Here is a 21,850-nt window from a genome sequence, read left to right as displayed (position 1 = left end):
ACTGTCTGAAAATATTCCACAACATTGGGATGGCTTTTTCTGGATTTTTTCAGGTACAAAATATCATCTGCAACTAAAGCCAGATTTTCTTGATTACCAATTATATCCTTGCATTTATGAGTTCTTATTTTCTTTGCCAGTGGCTCTAAACTTAAAGCAGATGACAAAGGAAAAAGAGGACACATCTGCCTGATTTCTCTGTTCCAAAACAACTTGTCAGAGAAAAACCCTCCCATTCTAATTTTTGCCTGATCCTTCATATATCCTCTTAATTGACCTTGTTATTGTATCAGGGAATGCAAATGATTCCATTGCCCTACTCATAAAATGCCAGCTTATTATTATTATGCTTCTCTGAATCAAGAACCACCAACGGCAGCAGCAGTATTTTCTTAAATTCCACTTGCTTCTGGGTCATTATTGTTCTATTAACATTGCCAGATGTTTGCATACCCTCCACAAAAGCACATTGATACATATCTATCAATTTTTGGCAGGATGTTTGATATTCCGTTAGCTACTATAGACTTAACACTTTATAATTGTGGTCTAAAATTGAAATGGGTCTGTATGAAGCTGGGTCTGATGGGTCTTTACTGTCCTTGGGTAATAAAGTGATCACAATTGTCTTTCAAGATGATAGTTCTTCCCTTCCTTTTAAAATACTGTTAAACAACATTTTCCATATCTTTATCACTTTCTTCCCTCCTAACTTCCAAACTTCCATAGAAATACCATCTGTACCTGGTTCTTTACTGAAGATTGGTTATACATCCCTATTTTTAATCTCATTCCCTCCTATCTGAACTGTTAGTTGTTGAGGCTTATCTTCCTCTAACCTTGGCATAATTAAGTCTTCCATAAATATTTCCATTTCTGCTCTTTCCTGATTTCCACATTTCTCTGGTTTATACACATTTTTATAAAATATCTAAAATATCTCTAAAATCTCTATAGGATCTCTCATTATTTTTCTTGTTATAGGCTCTCTAAGTTTGGAAACAACCCTTTCTGCTTTCAGCTACCCAAGTCTTTATGCTAAAAATGTTTGTGCTCTGGAGTTATCAAAAAATAGTTGATTAACAGCTAACTTTCTAAACTCATGGGTATTATCCAGATAATCCCTTATTTTCTCTTTAGCATTCTGGATTTGCCCCTCTTCTTTTCTTTGAGATTTCCCTCATTCTGCAATACTTTAAGCTTTGTCATCCCGTCTTTTTACTTCTTAACCATATTTCTTTCTCTTTTATTTCTACTCTGTTTTTCAACTCAATTTTCATTTTATCCCTTCACTAGCTATAGCTTTTGAATATATTTCTATCTTCCTTAATATCTCTCAAATAATTTCCACAACCCATGCTTTAAATTCCTCTGTTTTAACAGGTAGGTCTGAAAGCACCAGTGTCTCATTTTTACTTCATTATCTTAGCTTTAATTAGTACATTATCTGTTATAGTTATCAGATGTGTGCGGAGGCTTTCAGTTAAATGGAAATGTTCCTGTGAAATATAATTTCCATCTGGTGTATTATTGTACCTTGGGGAATAATAAGTAAATTCTGTCCGAGTTCCTACTACTGAATTCACATGTTCAGTATGTAATATTTTCATAAATTTCTTCTGAAATCTACCCTCTTTTGTTACTCTTTCCCTTATAGGTCCCCTAATACATCCTCACTATTACAAATCAAGCACCACCCTACCTATAAGTAATGGTCCCTGCTGAAAGCTGATTATTTCTCCCAAAGTTTTCTTAAGCTTTTTAATAGCAATTTTTTGGGGAGTATAAATGCATGCCAGCATAAACTTCCTCCCTTGCCAGTAGTCCCTTACTACCACAAATCTACCATTTTTTTGAACAGCTGCAGAATCCTTCACAAACAGTGTTTTCTTTTCTCCTTTTCTGGTTGATTTTCTTTTAAGTTCTCTAAATTTATTCTGGCATTCAGGCATTCTGCTGACATTCAGGTAGTGGACTTACCAACCAGTAACTGAATTTTACCCAAAAGCAGTTTCAGTTGCTCTCCCTTTTTTCATTGTCTGTTTTCACGCTGGAAAGCTGAAGTTAAGCTGTTGATTAGTGTGCAGCCATCTTCATCTCCTACACATATTAGCCTTGGCATTTTTATATATTTCATATTGAGGCCAAGGCTGAGGAAGAGACTATCTTATTTATTAAGTTCAACACTGGAGAAGAAAAGAACCCAACACTGCAAAGTGCTGCAGTGCATTGTGGGTGATCATTTACAGATAGTGCTGATTAAACCCTTTTTCTGGCTCTGCCCACTTTCAGCCAGGAGTCTTCTCACATGTGACTTATTGCAGTAGATGCTTTCAAATACGTACTGGTAGGGGAAGTGCTTACTCAATAGCACTTCCTCTGTAACTTCACTGGTAGATTCCTATATGCAGAAGTCACAGACTGAGATCATAGTCAAAAATGTAGTGACACAGGTTAGGAACTACTACACATTTGGCTGCACTAATATAAAAGTAGTGCTGTTCTTACTCTGATGCTCCTAAGGTAAAGTTCTGTGATTTGTTAAGATTTAATATTGTTTTTGTACATAATGTCTTTCAGTCACAAGAAGTTTTTCACCTTACTTTCTTTTACAGTTGGTATCGCAAGTTATGCCTAAAGATGAGTGACCCTGCTTGGATGCCAGGACCCAGCCAAATAAGTCTCCAGATGAGAGTGACACCAAAGCTAATGAGACTTACCTGGGATGGTTTCCCACTCCACTACTCTGAGAAGCATGGCTGGGGATACCTTGTACCAGGGAGAAAAGACAATCTAATGACTGAACCTACAGAGCCTGAACTTCCATGCTGTCCATACAGGTACAGAGTTGCAAAAAAAAAAAAAAAAAATATGTGAAATCTGTAACAACTTGGGGTATGTCCATAGCTTTTCTTACAAAAAGGAATTCCAGTTCTGAAAATTGTAGTGTTTGGATATGAATTGCAGTTGCGGGCACTGATATTATGACAGTTATAATCAGTCAACAGGTTTTGCAGAAATGCTTCCACAGATGAAACTGGTACTCAATAAGTGTTTTGGTCAAGGTACGGTACATCACTGTGGAATTAGTATTGTTACATACACAAAGGATAATGCTAACTTGCATACAATACAGGTAGTGAGATGTGGCTCAATATGGGAGGAAATCAATACTCAATGGCATCCATGTTCTGTCAGTGTAAAGATTATTACTTGCACTTTTTTCCATCTTCTATTCTGTGGGGGTTATGTCAACTAAACCATAAATTTGCACATCATCAGTATTTAAACTTTGCTACTGAAGGTCAAGAAGCCAGTCTTAAAAATTATTACTTATAGATCTGTAACACTGTTAAGATTGTAGAGTATACTTAGAGATTAAAAGCAGCTAGAGTGTAAAGTTTTTAAGCATAGCTATTAGACATTGGTGTTCCAGTCTACACCACAAACAGAGCTAAACTCAAGCAAATGACCAGTAACTGAATTGCTATTACTAAAACTGAATAAATAAAAAATGGGAAATTAGTTGACTTGCATAATATCAAAGTCATTTATCCCACAAAAAAAAAATAGTAAAATGTTAATCATCTGATGATGCTAATCTTCATTTTATTCATCACTGATGGGTTCGATTCCAAGCCCTCAGAACCAAGTTGGCATTATACCCAAGCTCACACCAGCCAAAAACTCTTGAGCTAAGACTTTACACATAATCCCCTTCTCCCTGTTACCTAGATCTTGTTTGCCGCGTCGTCATGAAGCTGAGTTCAAGCCAGCTCTCAGCTAAGTTTCTGATTTTTTTGGAATATACTGTTATTTTGATATTTCTGGTTACCCAAGATTGTTTAGAGTGTTGTTATTTAGTGTGTTTTTTCCTGTAGCTGTGTTTCACTATTTCCCAACCTCTTCTGCCTTTACCTGTTGGTAGTCTTTGTACCATCGCTGGTACACTCCTTTTTTCTCTACCCGCTGTGGTAATTCTTTATATACCATTGTTGGTATTTTTCCCCTTCCGGTTCTTTACTGTTGTCTGCCTGGTTGTGTTATTTTGTTGATCGTTTCCCTTTGCTGATATTGTGGTTTCTAATATGTCGGATAAGAAGGGCACCTTAGGCTTCAAACAATGCCTGAAGTGTGGGAGAAGAATGCTCAATAGTGATTTACATGATAATTGTGTTTAATGTTTGGGAGTGCCTCATCTCTTGGTACAACCTCCTTGCTCTTTCTGTTTGGGGTTTAGCTCTCATACCCTGAATGAGTGGAAAAATAACTAATTGTTGAAAGGCCTACTTAAATTATCTTTCTCAGAGGCTCTCTCCCCGTCGGAGGGTTCACCCCCACCTAGGAAAGACAAAAAGAGGCCACACTCTGTTCCCTCTTCACCCTCTGGTGAGAAGAAAAACTGCCAAAGCAAAAATTTCCGAAACTCTCTGTACTTGAATAAATGTCTTTGACTTTGGCACCATCTTCAGTACCAACTCTACCTATATTGTCGGTGCTGACTACCTCAGCACCGTCAACATCTACAGCACCAGATGTGACTGTTCTAAAGTTTTGACCTCGACACCAATTACGGCTCTGAGCCCTTTCTCTACTCCAATAACCCAGATGGACCCTGCTGTTGCCATCATCCCAAAAATGGAAACACTGGTACTCCTAGACGTGCAAGCACGGATCCGATATTCCCCATCTGTGGACCTTTCGTGGGACAGGCTTATAGTCCCTTCTTAGATCATCAAGAATCCCCTTCGGGGATATCCACTAGGTCCATCAGGAGCCTGTCCGAACTAGATGTGGTGCACTTTGTGGACCAGCTGTTGACAGCCAGGGAGATTCCTTTTGACTCTAAATCCCAGTCCATTTAAGGATTTGGGTTCCCTGCTTCACGGACTCCATCTTGCTCTCCTCCTTTGACCTCCTTGCAGGTTCCGAAGCTCTCTGCACTGATGCCTCTCCCGGCACCCTCGGCTTCGGTGCCGATAGTGGACCTCACTTCAGCCCCGGAGTCGACCCTTTGGCCTTCGGTTCCAACAGAACCAGTCTTCCTCAGGCCAGGGACTGGATTGTGGGTTCCTTAGTTCCAAGTCCAGCACTGGCTTTTTCTACATTGCCATCCTTGGTTCCAGGAGTCATGTTGGTACCTGTCCAGCTTGAGGCTCCTCGCCTGGGAGTGGCCTCAATGGAGTGGGGTGTGCCCTCGGTTTTGAGGTTGTCCTTCTCGGTTCCGTGTTCCTATCCCTCTTCAGGCAGCCCTGCTTTCCAGGCAATGGAGAGGGCTCTTGCCTCCATGAGCAAACCTTCTGCGTCGGACCCCCATGCCCTCTCCCTGTGCAGTAGCTGCCACAGGCCACCTTCCCAGATCAAACACGAGAGCCACAGGAGACCCTATCACAGGGTGCACTTTCTTCCGGGTCCTCCTCAGAAGTTCCCACTGGGGAGGTCCCTAGGAAGAAATCATGCAAGTGGAAGCACGTAGATTCCCAAGAGGAATCTCTCACCGAGGATACAGACTACAATGAAGGGGAAGGGTCACCTCGATCACCCCCTGAAGATGTCTCCTTCAGAGACATCCTGGAGATCTTGAAACAGAGTGGTGATTGGAAGCCCATAAACCCTTCCTCGGAGGAATCCATGTTTCTGCAGGCCTTTCGTGCTCAACCATCTACCTCCTGGGTGACCCCGCCTGCAGACGATTGGTTGAGCTTGTGGTACATCATGCCTGGAAGAACCCTGATGTGGTTGAAGCAATCTCCCAGAGACCAGGTAAGTTCCTGTCTCCCCCAGAAGAACACCCTTATTGGTTAAAAGGTCTACCAGTAGATGCTATAGTGGTGGCGGCTGCAACCAAGAAAGAGCTCGCTGAGGAGATTCAAAATGTTTACCTGCTTAGCAGAGAGTCCCAAGCGGTGGACAAGACTGGGGAAGTGAGTGTTTGCTTCATCGACCTTTGCTATTCAGTCTTTGAACTACCTGACACATTTCACCAGCCTCCAGAGAGACCTCATCTCCGAACTCTCTGGTACTCTTATCAGGAAAGGTGTCTGACGAGGTTAATGACAAGGTAACCTCGTAGCTAGCAACCCTGAAATTGATTTCTAATTTGAACATGAGGTTGATTTCACATGAAACCGAAGGGTCGGCCAGAGCTGCGGGTTCAGGTATTATGAGACGTCACACCTGGATGCGCCTATGTGACTTCGTGAATGCCTTCAAGTCTTCCTTCCTTAATGCTCCAGTGGAAGCGTTCTCCCTGTTCTGCCCTAAAGTGAAGGACACATTAGCCAGGTGTGAGCAGGAAGGTCAGACCTTGTCTGCGGTTGGTGTATTTTTCAGGAACCAGAGAAGTGGGAAATCGTGGCACAAAAAAAATCTCAGGGCTCTTTTCGTGACACACGTGGCGAGTTTACCACCAGAGACAGAGGGGGCAACTCTTCCAGAAGGTGCCCCTACAGGGGGCAGAGGGGGTCCATGTAATCAGGCTCCAGAGATTTTCTCTCTGGGCAGTCCTATCAGAGCTCCTGAAGAGCGGCCCAATTGCTTTCCTCTGGAAGCAGTCGGGGGATGTCTCTCTCTGCACCCTGATGCCTGGCTATCTATTACCACCAACTCTTGGGTGCAAAAGATAATCTCCAGAGGTTACAAAATCCCTTTTGACTCTTACCCAAAACCTCCAACATGAATCCCAGACATTCTACCCAGTCTAAGGGATGAAGCAGTTTTACAGATAAAACAGCTGTGCATAAAACGAGTCATCCAAAAAGTCCCACCAGACCAGATAGGATCCGGATTTTACTCTAGGTTCTTTTAGGTGCCAAAAAAGACGGGGGACTGTAGGCCAATTTTGGACCTCAGCTGTTTAAACAAGTTTGTCAGCCAGACAAAATTCAGGATGGTCACGGTTCAGTCCAGTCTCCCTTTTCTAGAGGAAGGTGATTGGATGTGCTCGATAGACCTTCGGGATGCATATTACCACAACAAAATGGACAAGCACTCCTGGAGGTTCCTTCACTTCTTCTGGCTGGAAACCAACCATTACCAATTCTGTGCCCTGCCCTTTGGACTCTCTACACCCCCCCCCCCCCAGAGTGTTCACAAAATGCATGGCAGCAGTGACCACTCACTTGAGACTGCAAGGATTCTGGGTGTTTCCATATCTGGACGATTAGCTCCTCACCGCCCCCACCAAGCATCTACTGGTAAAAGCCTTGCATTACACCCTCTCTCTGGCACACCGCCTAGGAATATGTATAAACTGGGAAAAGTCCTATCGAACCCCAACCCAGACCCTAGAGTTTATAGGGATAAAGTTCAACACTCGTTCTTGTTTGATCTCTCTCCTGGATCACAGGCTTCAAAGAATAAGGATTCAGCTCTGGGTGATACTCTGGCACGAAGTGGTCTCAGCCCAACAGGTCCTGCAGTTGCTAAGATCAATGGCAGCATCTATAGCTATAGTATCCTTAGCAAGATTTCACATGAGGCTCTTACATTGACTACTGCTGACCCAATGGTATCCGAATCAGCATCCGTTGTTGTCCAATATCCGAGTTATGAGTTGCTGCAAACTGGATCTTTCTTGGTGGATGAAGCCAGACCCGGAGCTTTAGAGCCGACCTTTCCATTCCCCTCAGCCCAATGCCATTGTGACCACGGATGCTTCCCTGCTAGGTTAGGGGGGCCATTATCAAGGAATGACTGCCCAAGGTACATGGTCCAACATAGAGGCCGTTCTAGAACTGAGGGCAGTGCTCTTGGCATTGCAAGCATTTCAGACTGCTCTTCCTTCTGGAACTATTGCTATTCAATCGGCAACATGTCAGTTGTTTGTTACATCAACAAACAAGGACGAACCAAGTCCTATCCCCTATGTCGAGAGGCAATGAGGGTTTGGCAATGGGTGATAGCTTCCAACCCCTTTCTGATAGCAATGCATATTCCAGGGATTTCCAATGTGATCGCAGACAAATTGAGCAAGTGCATTCTCCTACCTCACAAGTGGTCCCTTGACCCCATTTTAGCAGTGATGATTTTCAGCCATTGGGGCCAGCCTTGCTGCAACCTGTTCGCTTCCCCATCCAACCACAAATGCAGCAACTATTTTGCCCCAATTCCCCCACAGGGATGCACTTACTCACGACTGGCCCATGGGACGTCTTTATCCTCTCCTCCCATTCCTCTAGTCCTGAAGAAAGCACTTCATTGAAAAGCAAAATGATCCTCATAGCCCCCTTTTGGCCTCGACAGGTATGGTTCCCCTTTTTCTGGTCTCATCTTCTTTGCAGACCTTGGATTCTGGATCCAACTCCAGATCTGATATCTCACCCTCAGGGCTGAGCCACCCAAACCTTTCCAGCCTCAAGCTCACAGCTTGGTTTCTCCACTTCCAAAGATTGCCAGGCATCATAATCTTTCCTCTTCTGTACGTGACATTATTCTGGCTTCTCATAAGCCATCCACCAGGAAACTTTATGATGACAAATGGAAAAGATTTTCTATTTGGTCTAGACAGAGAGACTTAGATCCTTTTTCGGCACACATCTCTGCTGTGCTGTAATACCTATCTGATTTTTTTGAGCAGGGCTCCGCAACTTTAACCATTCGAGTTCATTTAACTGCCATTTCAAATTTTGATAATGGTTTCAGTGATTCCTCTTTGATCTCTCATCGCCTAAGCAAGACCTTTTTGAAGGGAATCTATCTTTCAAGACCTCCAATTAAGCAGCCCACAGAACCCTGGAGTCTTACCCTTGTCCTACAGTCTTTGACATGGTCCCCCTTCGAACCAGCAGCCACGTGTGACATTAAGTTTCTATCCTGGAAATTCCTTTTTCTGGTGGCTATTACTTCCGCTAGATGCATTTCCGAGCTCCAAGCTCTTTGTACCAAACATCTTTATTTGATTTTCCATAAGGACAGAGTATCACTGTGGACCAATCCTTCCTTTCTACCAAAAGTAATCTCCGACCTATCCATTTATCAGACTATTGACCTGCCTGTGTTCTTTCCTAAATTCTCTAATAAAGAAGAGTATTATTTACATTTATTGGATGTTCACAGACAATTGAGGTTTTACCTGGACATGACAAAAACTTTCAGGAAATCAGGCCAGTTGTTTAATTCTTTTTCTGGCCCAAAAATGGGAAAGTCAGTCTCTAAGGTGACTCTATCCGAATGGCTCAGAGACTGCATAAGCTTCATTTATAAACTGGAAAGGAATTCTGCCCCACCTAACATCAGAGCTCACTCCACCAGATCTATGGCAACTTCTGTGGTGTTCCACTCCAGAGCTTCAATGGACGGCATCTATGCAGCAGCTAAATGGGATTCCCCCTATACCTTCATCGCTCATTACAAGCTAGATCTGGTCTCTAGGGGAAGAGCATCCTTTGGTTCAATGGTGCTCAGGAATGTTCTTCCTTAGGGCCACCATTGGATATAAGGTAGCTGGGGACTCTGTCCCATCAGTGATGAGTGGAATGAAGATTAACAACATCAGATAAAGAAGTTATGTCTTACCATAACATTCCATGTGTGTTGTTGATCTTCATTCATTCATCACGTTCCACCCTCCTTCCCCCACCTAGAGGCTCCTGGAGGATCTCTGGGTCCATGTCCTGTACTAAGGTTTCTGCTTGGAGACAGCCTCTGCTTTATTTGCTAGGGCAAACTCGATCTGAGTTAACAGGGCTCATAGGTAGGTACAAGGTTATTGGTCCTAGGGCCTATATAAGCCTAGCCAAAAAGGTACCCTGGCTTTCGCCACCCAAGAAAATAATTTTCCTGTGCTCCTGTCGAGCAGAGCCACAGAAGTGATCCCCGGGGTGAATTTCCTATCTCCCAGAGAAGGGGATTACGGGTAAGTCTTAACTCGAGAGTTTTTGGCTGGCCCACGCTTGGGTATAAGGCCGACTCGGTTCCGAGGGCTCGGAACCAAACCCATCATTGATGAATGGATGAAGATCAACAACACAGATGGAACATTATGGTAAGACATAACTTCCTTTTCACCCACCTAGATTAAATTGCTTAATTAGCATTAAACCAGTGCTGAAGCGATCATTAAGTCACTGACTGATTAATCCAGTATATATTGTATATAAGGGGTTTTGTTTAGTTTATGAATTTAGTCTGAGGAAGCATTGTGTGCAGAAGTGCTTACTGGAATGCCAAAACAGGATTTTATTGTCTTTATTTGGTGAAATAAAGGAGTCTGATTTTTTCATATATCAACTATTTATAAAGTTTTTGTCTGGTTAGAGAGCTCCCATACAGTCTCCCTTCACAAAAGTTCTGCTTTGGGGTGCCTGACCATTGACTTCTTTTCATGTTACCTTCAGTTGCGTTACTGGTTCAGTAGATCTTGAGAGCAAGATTAACATTATTTAGTAAACACTTCCCTTTATTGGGATTATGCAGTTTGGCTTCCATGTTTTGTAAATAAAAATTTGGCACTTGTTATAAATATTGCATGGCTTTTTAATTCTGTCTTACTATTATCAATGTCTTGACTTATCCATGCTGATTCCAGAGCCATTGAAAATGTGTACATGGAGCACTGTAGGAAGATAGGGAAGGAGAAACCAGATTCTTTTGTACCAGATGAAGACTTCATTCTGACAGACACTGCTGTGTGGCAAAAGGTAAGCTGATGAAGGACCCTTGAAAACAGCCTGAAACTGTAGAGTATTTTAGTTTCAGAGGTGCAAACTCAAAGTAATTTGCATTTTAGCTACTACTGACAACACTTTCTCATGGTGACTTCTAGGTTAGAGCTTCTCTGCATTATTTTTAACTTCTCCTCAGCTTTTTGTGACACTAGTATCTTTCATTCAGTTGTACAATACTTAACTGCTGACTTATTTTCTTTCATTCTTTTGACCTTTGAGGTAGTCACAGCTACAGGGCATTGCACTGGTCAAGGTGGGAATAGACCAGGACATGAACTACTACTGAGAGATCAGCTTGATGTAATAGGTGTTTGATCCCAGAAGTGTTCCATGGATGGAAATGAGAAACTTTGACATTCCTAAATGATGTAACTTGTTAATAAGCTCAGGCTTATTATCTCGCTGTTGTTGTTTTTTATTTTTTTAAACCAGAAACATCTTTATTAAATTATCGTGTATGACTTAGGCAATCATACATTTATATAAGTGAAAATAAACATTATTGACATAATTTTAGTTGCAAACATTATATATCATTTATAATTTATCCAGTCATTGTCAGTCAAACATTTTATAGCTCATTCAAATCCTGCTTTCTTTTAAACCTTGTTCCTCTTCTGCATGTATTGTTCCCACAATTCCCATTTTCGTGTGTAATTTGCTTCTACCTTTTACCAAAGATCCTGATTCCAGTTGTTTTATCTCTGTTACTATATTCACTACTTGTAGTAAAGTTGGTTTAGACTTTGATTTTCATTTTCTAGTAATTGTTTTTTTTTTTTTTTTTTTTTTTGCAGTCACTATAATTAGACTCAGCAAGGCCTTACAATGTCTAGACAACTCTGATTCTGTATCAAACATCAAAAAATAATTTCCTAAGTTACACAAATGTACTCACCCAGTATTTCTGGTAGAGCAGTGTGCAGGGAATCTTTTAAAGTGTGGCAACTCATTACACTCCCAGAAAATATGTTTCCAGTTATGCCTTTCTTCATCATTACATCTCCAATATGTGCTGTCTACCTGAGGAACAATTCTTTGGAGTCTACTTGGTGTATAAAATACCCATGTAAACACTTCTAAGCAAACATCATAAATCTTCTAGACTTTGTTGCATATTTGGGAGACATACATATATCCCCCATTGTTTCTTAGCGAATTGCTTATCCAGTCTCTCCTCCCAATCCTTTCTAACCTATTTTGATAAATTCTTATACATATCATGCAGCATTTTCCATGCTATATTAATTATTCCTTTTAACAGAAGCTTATGTTTTAGATTCACTGTTCCTTTTTAACAGAAGCTTCTGTTCTAGATTCTACTAAAACTCCACCAGTGTTTTGCTTAAGATCCTCCTATTTCTTTCTCTTTGCCTATGTTGTTGTGTCTTTTGGCTTTAGGGGTCTCCACAGCGAAACTCCAGTCCGCTAATGATTGGTAGTTGATTTTTACGTGCTGAGTTACCAGCCCTGATGCACAACCTTCAACGAAGGTATGCCCCATTCACGCATGTCTCCACTCAGAAGATGCTCTAGCTGAGAATCGAACCGGACAGTGTCTTACTGTGAGGCGACAACACTACCGCAGCACCACCACCGTGGAGTTTCTCTTTGCCTATAATCTGATATTAGTCCTGAATAGGAAAGGCAGTCTGTATCCTGCAGTTCAAATAAATTATTGGCCTCTTCCCATTCTATTACCTTTCCCTCTCTGGTTATTTGCTCCCAATACCCTGGTTCCTCTGACAGTTTTCTCCAATAAATTCCAGCCCCTTCTTGCCTATTGTCTGTATTCCTAATTGCAGTCACCCCTATCGGCAGAATCTCCTTTCTCCATTCCAGTGTTGGCTTAGTTCTCAGAATACTTTCTGCTACTTTATGAATATAATATTCTGCATGGTTATTGTTATTCTCTTTAAGAATCTGCTTCCAAAATCCCAGTCTCTCTTTGTTTCTTGAACTTCTCCCCTGTTTCATCTTCATCCCTTTCTACTTTGAATTACAGGATGTTATGTAGTCCAATCTCGCCTACATTCTTACTCACGGGTTCGGAGCCGAATATCGGCTCCGACTCGGCCAACTTTTATTTTCTAGCACGAAGTCTCTTATTGGCTGAGCTAAACAGGTATCCCATGTTGCACTGCTCCATAGCTCCAGATCTCGTTTGCCGCTCGTGTAGATAGGACGTGGTCTCGCTTGGCTGTGGCTAAGTACCTCTAAATTTCTATTTTCTCTTCAGAAAATTGTTGCTAGTCAAACAAAAGCTATTTTCATAGCTATTCTAATTTACTGTTTAAATTTTTGTTGAAGTGTTGTCTGTGTGTGAGTTGGTATCCCTAACTGTTCCGGAGGGCTAGGCCCGTTTAAATTAGATGACCTAGTCCTCCTTTTTTTGTGTAGTGTTTTTACCTTACACCTTCCTGGTTTTAGTGAGTAGTTTTTCCTGGTTGAATTTGTGTGTTGTAGGTTTTCAAAGAACCGTTTAACTTAGAGGTTCTTTGGGGTTTTTGTGAGTAGTGATAGTTTCCCGCCTTTGCTGTTTTTGGCTAAGTCATCTCCTTGGTCTTGCTGTTGAGTAGTTTAGTTAAGTTGTCTAAGGATCAAAAGGAACATAAACCTTCGGGTTTTAAGAAATGTTCCAAATGTAACTACAAGATGTCCATTACAGACGGACATTCCGTATGTGTGTATTGCCTAGGAGCAATTCATTTGCAAGAATCCTGTAGCTTCTGCCACGCCTTCAGTCCGGGAGTGCTACAGGAAAGAAAAAATAAACTTATATTGAAGGGACTCCTAAAACCTTTGTTTGAGGAGTCTTTAGACTCTACTTCTAGTACGCAGTCCAAGTCTAAGGCTTCAAAGGCGAAGAAAAGATCTCCGGCTCCATCTGTCTCCTCGGAACCACTGGAGAAAACTTCTAAACTAGACTCTACCTCCTCGGTTCCTCTGTCCTCGGGGCCGCAGGAGGTATCTGTTGTGCTGGAATCGACCTTGGCTCCAATTTTATTGGAGCCCATTCGGAGCCGGTCTTCCAGTGTTAGACATGGTTCTCCTGATAGGAGATCCAAATCCCCCTCTCTGTCCTCCAAATCCTCCAGGCTGTCCGATTTGGATATCGATAGGGTGGTTCAGAGGCTCCTGCAGTCGCCAGTGTTGGCTAAATATTTTTGGCTCCGACCCAGTCGGCTCCGGAGCCCATCCACTCCCTTGTCTTCGGAGCCAGAGTGCTCCGCTCCGAGTGATGTTCTTGTGCCAGCTCCGATACCCCTCAAGGGTTTATCGGTGCCGACGTCGGCTCCAACCTTGTCAGCTCCGTCCACAGGTTTCGGTACTCTGGTTTCCTCTGTTGGGCCCGAGGGGGATACTTCGGGACATCTGTCAGTTCCGAGCCTCCCCCTCGGCGCATCGGCTCAGGGAAATGGCTTCGGAGACCTCGGATTCGGGGAGACGACCTGCCTTCGTGGCCATAAGGAGCACACTGGCCGGAGCTTCAGTTAAATCACCCGGATCAGTCATTCCGTCCCCTTCCACCCCAGCTAGAGCTTCCGATGCCCCCCTATCCGTAGATGTTGGAGCCCAAAGGTCTGGGGATACCCCCATCAGCAGTCCCCAACTTTCTGAGGGTCCCTCAGAGTCCGTGCCCGAGGAGCCCCCCAGAAAGAAGTTGTGCAAGAGGAAGCACATAGACTCCCAGGACGAGTCTCTCACTTCTGATACCGACCTTGAGGAGTCAGAGGGGTCCCCCAAGTCGTCCTCTGATGACGTCTCTTTCTCCGACATCCTGGAGATACTGAGACAGGTGACTGGCCGTCCAAAACCCCCTCTGAGGAGAAGTCTGTATTCCTCAAGGCCTTTGGGGCTCAACCCTCCGCCTCCTGGGTGTCTCCACCCTTCGACGATCTCCTGGATTTAATTTGTCGAAGGGTGTGGGAGTATCCTGATTTGGTGAAACCTGTGCCCAGAAGGCCCAATAAATTTCTTTCTGCCCCCCCCCCGGGGAAAGAGTTTCTGTCCAAAGGGGTTTCTATAGATGCCATGGTGGTGGCGGTGGCCACACAGCAGGAATTAGCCAAGTCTTCTTCCTCCGTCCATCTTCCTAACAAGGAGTCCAGGAGCATGGACCGGTACGGGAAGTGTACCCTCTCATCAGAGACCTTCACCCTGCAGTCGCTGAACTATCTTTGTCATTTTACTCGGCTCCAGAGAGATCTCCTCAAGGAGTTAGGAGATACTCTAGCCGGTAACGTACCTGAGGCGTTGGCGCACATGGTTAATGCCCAGGTGTCTACCCTTAATTCAATTGTCAACTTGTCCATGAGGCTCATTTCGTATGCAGCCGAGGGGGCGAGTAGGGCAGCTAGTTCGGAAGTAGCCCTCAGGAGGCAAGCCTGGATGCGCCTATGTCATTTTGCGGAGGTCTTCAAGTCTTCCTTCACTGAAGCCCCCTTCGATGGGTCCTCACTTTTTGGGACCAAAGTGAAAGACACCCTCACCAGAAGCGAACAAGAGGGAAAGACCCTGTCTGCCGTAGGGGTCCGTTTTTCCCTTCCCTCTAGGCCTTACCCCAAGGCTCAGAGAGGAGGGAAGATGTGGTTCAAGAAATCACAGAAGTCTTTCCCTGCCGCACAAGGTGAGTCCCCCTCCAGAGGCAGAGGAGGGGGAGGTTATTCTGGAAGATGCCACCCTAGAGGCAGAGGAGGCCCCCACAACTCGGGAGACCATGATTCCTTTCGCAGTTCCTCTTACCATCGTTCCTGATGTGTTGCCTGACTGTGCTATTCCGGAGCCAGTCGGGGGCCGCATTTCGTTGTACCCAGAAGCCTGGGAAAGCGTCACCCAGGATCGATGGGTGCTACGAATAGTTTCCGGAGGTTATACCATTCCCTTTTTGTCAGATCCCCCTCCAGTCAGGAGAATCCAGGACGTTCCACCCAGTCAAAGGGATCACGCAGCATTAGAAGTCTCAAAACTGCTAAAGAAAGGAGTCATCCAACCTGTCCCCTCAGATCAAATCGGATTAGGGACTTACTCAAGACTCTTTTTGGTGCCGAAAAGAACAAGGGACCTGAGACCCATTCTAGATCTCAGTCGATTAAACCACTACGTTCTGAAGTCCAAGTTCTGAATGGTCACTCTTCAGTCCATTTTCCCGCTGCTGGGAAAAGAAGTGTGGATGTGCTCCATCGACCTCAAGGATGCTTACTACCATATCAAAATGGACAGGGCATCCAGGAGTCACTTGCGCTTCTGGCTGGGAGCCAGTCATTTTCAGTTTCGTGCCCTGCCCTTTGGTCTCACCACAGCCCCCAGGGCGTTCACCAAGTGCTTGGCGGTGGTGACAGCTCACTTGAGACGTCAAGGATTCCAAGTGTTTCCATACCTGGACGACTGGCTCCTCACCGCCCCCACCAGGCATCTTCTCATCCAGGCCAGGGACGCTACCATTACCCTCTGTCAACAACTAGGAATTACCTTGAACTGGGAAAAATCTGCCTTGCTGCCCTCACAGCATGTCACATTTATAGGCACAGAGCTAGACACCATCCAAATGCGGGCCTTCCTGCCCCAAGAAAGGATCGGAGTGTTGCAGAATCAAGTTCATGCTTTATTACCCCTCAGGAAAGTACAAGCGAGATGGGTGCTTCAGCTTCTGGGATCCATGGCAGCTACCATTATGTTAGTGCCTCTAGCGAGATTACACATGAGGCTTCTTCAGTGGCTGCTCTTTGCCCAGTGGTCCTTTCAGAAGCTCCCCCTTTCTCACCAGATCCTACTCACGGACCGATGCAAGCAGGATCTCCGTTGGTGGCTATGCTCCACCAATCTGGACGAGGGAAAACAGTTTGTCCTTAGTCACCTGTCGCCACGGTGACCACTGACGCCTCCCAGATGGGGTGGGGGGGGGCATTATCTTGGCAGGACAGTCCAAGGCACGTGGCAAGATCACAAGGTACATCTGCACATCAGTGTTTTAGAGATGAGAGCGGTGCTATTAGCGTTGCGGGCACTTCAGAGCTCTCTTCCTCTGGGAACGATTGCAATTCACTCGGACAATATGTCTGTTGTGTGGTACCTAAACAGGCAAGGAGGAACCAGATCTTACCCCCTGTGCAGAGAGGCCATGCGAGTGTGGCAGTGGGCAGTGTCTTCCCAACGGTTTCTAGTGGCAACGCACATTCCGGGGAAGGCCAATGTCATAGCAGACAGGCTGAGCAGAGCTATTCTGATGGCTTACGAGTGGTCCCTGAACCTTCTGGTTGCAGAACAGATTTTCAGCAAGTGGGGTCAGCCTTGTTGTGATCTTTTTGCCAGCCCCCTCAATGCCAAATGCAGCAGCTACTTCACCCTGATCCCCCCACAGGGGGAGTCACTCAGGGACGCTCTAGTCCACGATTGGCCCTCTGGTCTGCTCTATGCTTTCCCTCCATTTCCTCTGTTACCAAGAGTGATTCAGAAAGCCATATCCTTGGGAAGCAAGATGATTCTAATTGCCCCACACTGGCCTCGCCAAGTCTGGTTCTCCTTTCTTCATCAATTTGCAGTGGACAGTCCTTGGATTCTGGACCCAGTACCAGATCTACTGACACACATGTCGGGGCAGTTTCATCCCTCCCTGTGGACCCTCAGGTTGACAGCCTGGCTACTCCACTTCCGTCGTTAGTCAGACTTCATCGTTTTTCGCCTGAGGTGGTACACATTTTATCCTCTTCTCATAAGTCTTCCACCAGGAAGATTTATTCCAGCAAATGGAAGAGATTTTCCATTTGGGCTCAGGCCGAAGGACCTGAACCTTACACAGCCCCAATTCCTGCTGTTTTGGACTTTTTGTCCATGCTCTTTTGGCAAGGTTCTGCCCTTGCTACCATTAAAGTGCAGCTGGCTGCTATTTCTAATTTTCATACTTCCTACAAGCCTTCCCTTTTGGCACATAAACTCTGTAAAGCCTTTTTGAAGGGCACCTTGTTACTCTGGCCTCCTGTGTCAGAACCCATCATGCCGTGGGATCTAAACTTTGTGTTGCAAGCCTTGACTTCCCCACCTTTCGAACCGGCTGCCTCCTGTGAGTTAAAGTTTCTGTCTTGGAAGACTGCTTTCCTAATAGCCATCACATCAGCGAGACAGGTGTCAGAGATTCAAGCTCTGTCCATCAAACCCCCGTATTTAATCTTCCATAAGGGCAGGGTTTCTCTTAGACCTAATCCGTCCTTTCTTCCTAAAGTAACATCTACTGTTAACCTCAATCAGTCTATTGAGCTGCCAGTCTTCTTCCCTCAATTCTCGAACAAAGCAGAGTTTAGATTTCATCAATTGGACGTGCACAGGCAATTACGATTCTACTTACACAGGACAGAACAACTACGAAAAGCTGGCCAATTGTTTTTGTCCTTTTCAGAAAGTAGAGCAGGATCCCCTATTTCCAAGGTTACAATCTGCAGATGGATTTCAAGTTTAATTTCCTTTATTTACTCCTCTGCAGGCAGAAATCTACCATTCCCTGTCAAGGCTCACTCTACTGGGCTGTTTCTGCGTCAGTAGCTTACCATGCTAGACTTTCTTTGGTTGATATTTGTGCTGCAGCCACGTGGGCTTCCCCACACACCTTTATTACTCATTACAAACTGGACGTGCCTTCTAGGGGCCGGGCTTCCTTTGGTTCCACAGTCCTCAGGAGTATCTTCCTTTGAGCCTCCCAGGATAGAGGTGCTGGGGACACTGTCCCGTGAGTAAGAATGTAGGCGAGATTGGACTACATAACATCAAGAAGTTATGTACTCACCATAACGTTCGATGTATGTAGTCCATCTCGCCTCACATTCTTATGTACCCTCCCACCTGCCCCCTTCCTGGAGGATTTGGAGGCTGGAATTGGCGTTTGAGTACCCTTCAATGGTAGTTGTTTTTTCTTATTCCCCTTGATAGTGTTCTACTGTAGTGGGTTATTGTTATGCATGAGGTGTGATTGTGGGTTGACAGCAAACTAGATCTGGGGCTATGGAGCAGTGCAACATGAGATACCTGTTCAGCCCAGCCAATAAGAGACTTTGTGCTAGAAAATAAAAGTTGGCCGAGTCAGAGCCAATATTCGGCTCTGAACCCGTGAGTAAGAATGTGAGGCGAGATGGACTACACACATCGAACGTTATGGTGAGTACATAATTTCTTGTTTCTGCTTTGTGATATGTGTAAGTAGTCCTTGCTGAAAACTGATTATTTCTCCCAGAATTTTCATAAGCTACATTATAGCAGTTTTAGGTGGAATATAAGTACATGCCATGTAATCCTCCTCTCTTGCCAGTCGCCTCTTAGTGCTACATATCTACCATTATTATCTTTTTTATCCTGTTCTGCACTATCGGAGCTTCTCTTGCAATTAATATGAGTACTCCTCTTTTATTTGTCCCAGATATTCTGCCGATAACTGTCCTGAAAGCCTTTCTTTATCAAGTTAACATGTTCAGTTCTTTCCAAATGTACTCCTGTAGCATAGCAATTTGCACTGTACATTTTTAATATACTTCACTACTTTTTCTTTTTTGTATATATCTGTGAGACCATTAACATTTAATAATGCCGAAAGGGTTATTGTGTTAAAAAGTTATTATTCCCACCCTTTAATTGTAACAGCTTTTTTGTTAAATATCTAATTCCAGCTTTTGTGTTACATGCACACAGTAATGTTTGGCAGGTTGAACTTTTATACAGTTGTTTTTTTGTCATATTCATTTGAGCCTATTTCACATCTTAGAAAATTTTATTTTTGAAAGCCTTCAAAAAATACACCTCAAAAATCTAATTTAATATTAACATAGAAAACTATGTTTGTTTGTGTCTTTCGGCTTTTCCCGGTTAAGGGTCGCCACAGCGGAACTCCGCTCCACTAATGATTGGCAGTAGATTTTTATGTGCTGGCTTGCCGGGCCTAACGCACAACCTTCACAGAAGGAACGCCCATTCACACATCATCTTCAAATATTGAAGTTTTGCCTTCCTAATAAGAACACTTGTCCTAAACTGACAGCCACACTCGCAAACTTGGGTTAACTTAAAAGGAAGGGTATCCTTGCTAAGATGAATGGTATAGCCTGTGCTTCTACTAAGTGCTGTCTGCTTTTATCTTATCTTTATTGCTCTCTTAAAATCAGAAAACACTTGAAAGCTTTCAGAAAACATCATCTCCTGTCCACTGAAAGAAAGCCATTAAAAGAAAGAAGTGTCCTATTTTTTTTTTTTTGCTCTTTATCTGATTGCTTCCATGGAGACATGAGAACCAGATACAGAGTTGCTTCTACAAGTATTTATTTGACAGGGAAGAGCTTTATTATATTCAGTGTTCTTTAATTATTTGCTTTCCCTTTAAACATGGTACTAGATAAAGCCAAGAGCCGTAATCCAGTCAGTCCCCTATGCAAGAATGAGAAAAAACACAATGTTTTCTTGTATCTTACTGTTTTAAACAGACTTTTCCTTTTTTTTAAATTTTTTTTACAATGCAGTGCCTACATTTCAAAAAACTGAAAAAGCAGAAGGGGAAAAGATGGAAAAAAAACAGGGGCATCTATTTACTTTACTATCACCATTACACTTGAAAATAACTGAGAAAACTTTACTTTTGCATTAATGACACAGGGTAAGGCATATGTCTTAACAAAGTCAAAAAAGTCCAATATTTCCAGGTTTTCTTGTTCAGTTGTGTTTCACAGATATACCTAACACTTTAAAATCCCACATTTATTTGACAATTTCCAGGTTGCTGGTTTTATTCCTGTTTATCTCCATCTCCCAAATCCATTCTCTGCTTCCTTTTCAGTGTACTCTTAGTTCTTCTAGCCAACTCTTGTGTTTTTTTCTTTCTCTCAAGCATTTTCTGTTGAAACACTGAAAAGGTTTCACTGGCACAGTCCTCTTTATTACCAGAAGCAGAATGATCATCTGTTTCACAGCTCACTTTTTGTTAGGTAGACTTTTGTGTTTCCTCCTTAACATGTTTTGCATTAAAAATGATTTTGTTCCTCCAGGAAAGAATATTCTGAAGATAGGTGGATACAGCAGTTTGAAGCTAGTTTGAATCTCACACCTGTTTTTTGACATTCCCTGATTAGTGGAATAACTTTACTCCTCTTCTGCCTGATGTGCAGTGTGAGTAATCATTTTCCACAGACACTCTACTGTCTTCCACTTTTAGTACTTTGTTCTTTAGCCACAGATCTGAAGTAGTTAACTTCATTTTATCTGCAACCTGTGGGTATTCGGATCCATATCGGATCCGAGCCGGCAAATTATTTTCTAGCATCTGCTCCAAGCTCCTCCCCTACCCATAATGCACCACCATCTCCTGCCTTCCCCCAGATCTCATTTGCCACGCCATAGTGAGCATTGTAGTCTCTTTTGATCTGAGCTCAGGGATAAGTAAGTTGGGATTTTTCTTCCTATTTAGTGTGCCTGTGATATTTAGTGTATCCTACCTTCCTCATTAGTATAATGCTTTGTTCGTCGGTTCAAAAAAAAAAAAAAAAGTTTTTTTTTTTTTTTTGTCTTGCCACTTGCTGTTAGGCCCACTTTACCTCAGCATGTGTGTGTGTGTGTGTGTGTGTGTGTCTTATTCTTTCTGTAGGGAGTGGCGTTCAGTGTTGGATTATGGCTGATCAGCCTAAATCAGTCTTCAAAAAATGTACAGAGTGTGGCCACAAGCTCTCACCGGCTAATGGTCACACTCTGTGCGTAATTTGTTTGGGAGTGCCCCATTTATCCACCCAGTGTGCTATCTGTGCGGGTTTTAACCCAAGAGCCCTCAGGGATCGAAAGGCCAAATTGGTCGCCAAGGGTCTTCTCCCTGCTTCTATGCTGGATTCTGCTTTGGCCTCGGTCTCCGTTACTCCCACCAAACCTCCCACCCAGACAGGGACTCAAACTCCCGCTTCTTCTGGTGCTGGGGCAGACAAGCAAAAAGAGAAAGGAAAAGAGAAAGAAAAAGACAGAGACAAGGAGAGAGAAAAGCGCAGGGAGGATAAAGAAAGGTGGAGGGATAGGCTTCATAAGAGATCCCCGGACAGGGAGCCTTTCCTTAGCCCTCCTTCAAAGACTTTGAGGCCAGTTTCTCCACGACTCCGATCACCCCATTTTTCGCCAGAACCGCTGGAATCTTCGGATCCGAGGCCTTCCTCACCCTTACTGTGCAGACCAGC

General features: G+C 43.7%; 1 protein-coding gene across 1 annotated transcript in view; it reads left to right on the top strand.

The window, feature by feature from the left end:
* The window catches only part of POLG (DNA polymerase gamma, catalytic subunit), a 1,518,109-nt gene that overhangs the window by 592,279 nt on the left and 903,980 nt on the right, over positions 1-21,850 (top strand). Inside the window, exons 10-11 of the mRNA XM_044078211.1 lie at positions 2,616-2,840; positions 10,529-10,640. Coding sequence (XP_043934146.1) covers positions 2,616-2,840; positions 10,529-10,640 — 337 coding nt within the window. The remainder of the gene's footprint in view (positions 1-2,615; positions 2,841-10,528; positions 10,641-21,850) is intronic.

This window comes from Protopterus annectens, chromosome 7.part0 (genome assembly GCF_019279795.1).
Source record: "Protopterus annectens isolate FY-2018-M chromosome 7.part0, PAN1.0, whole genome shotgun sequence".
Taxonomy (NCBI): Eukaryota; Metazoa; Chordata; order Ceratodontiformes; family Protopteridae; genus Protopterus; species Protopterus annectens.
Note: the sequence above shows the minus strand (reverse complement) of the source record. Positions and strands in the feature narration are given on the sequence as shown.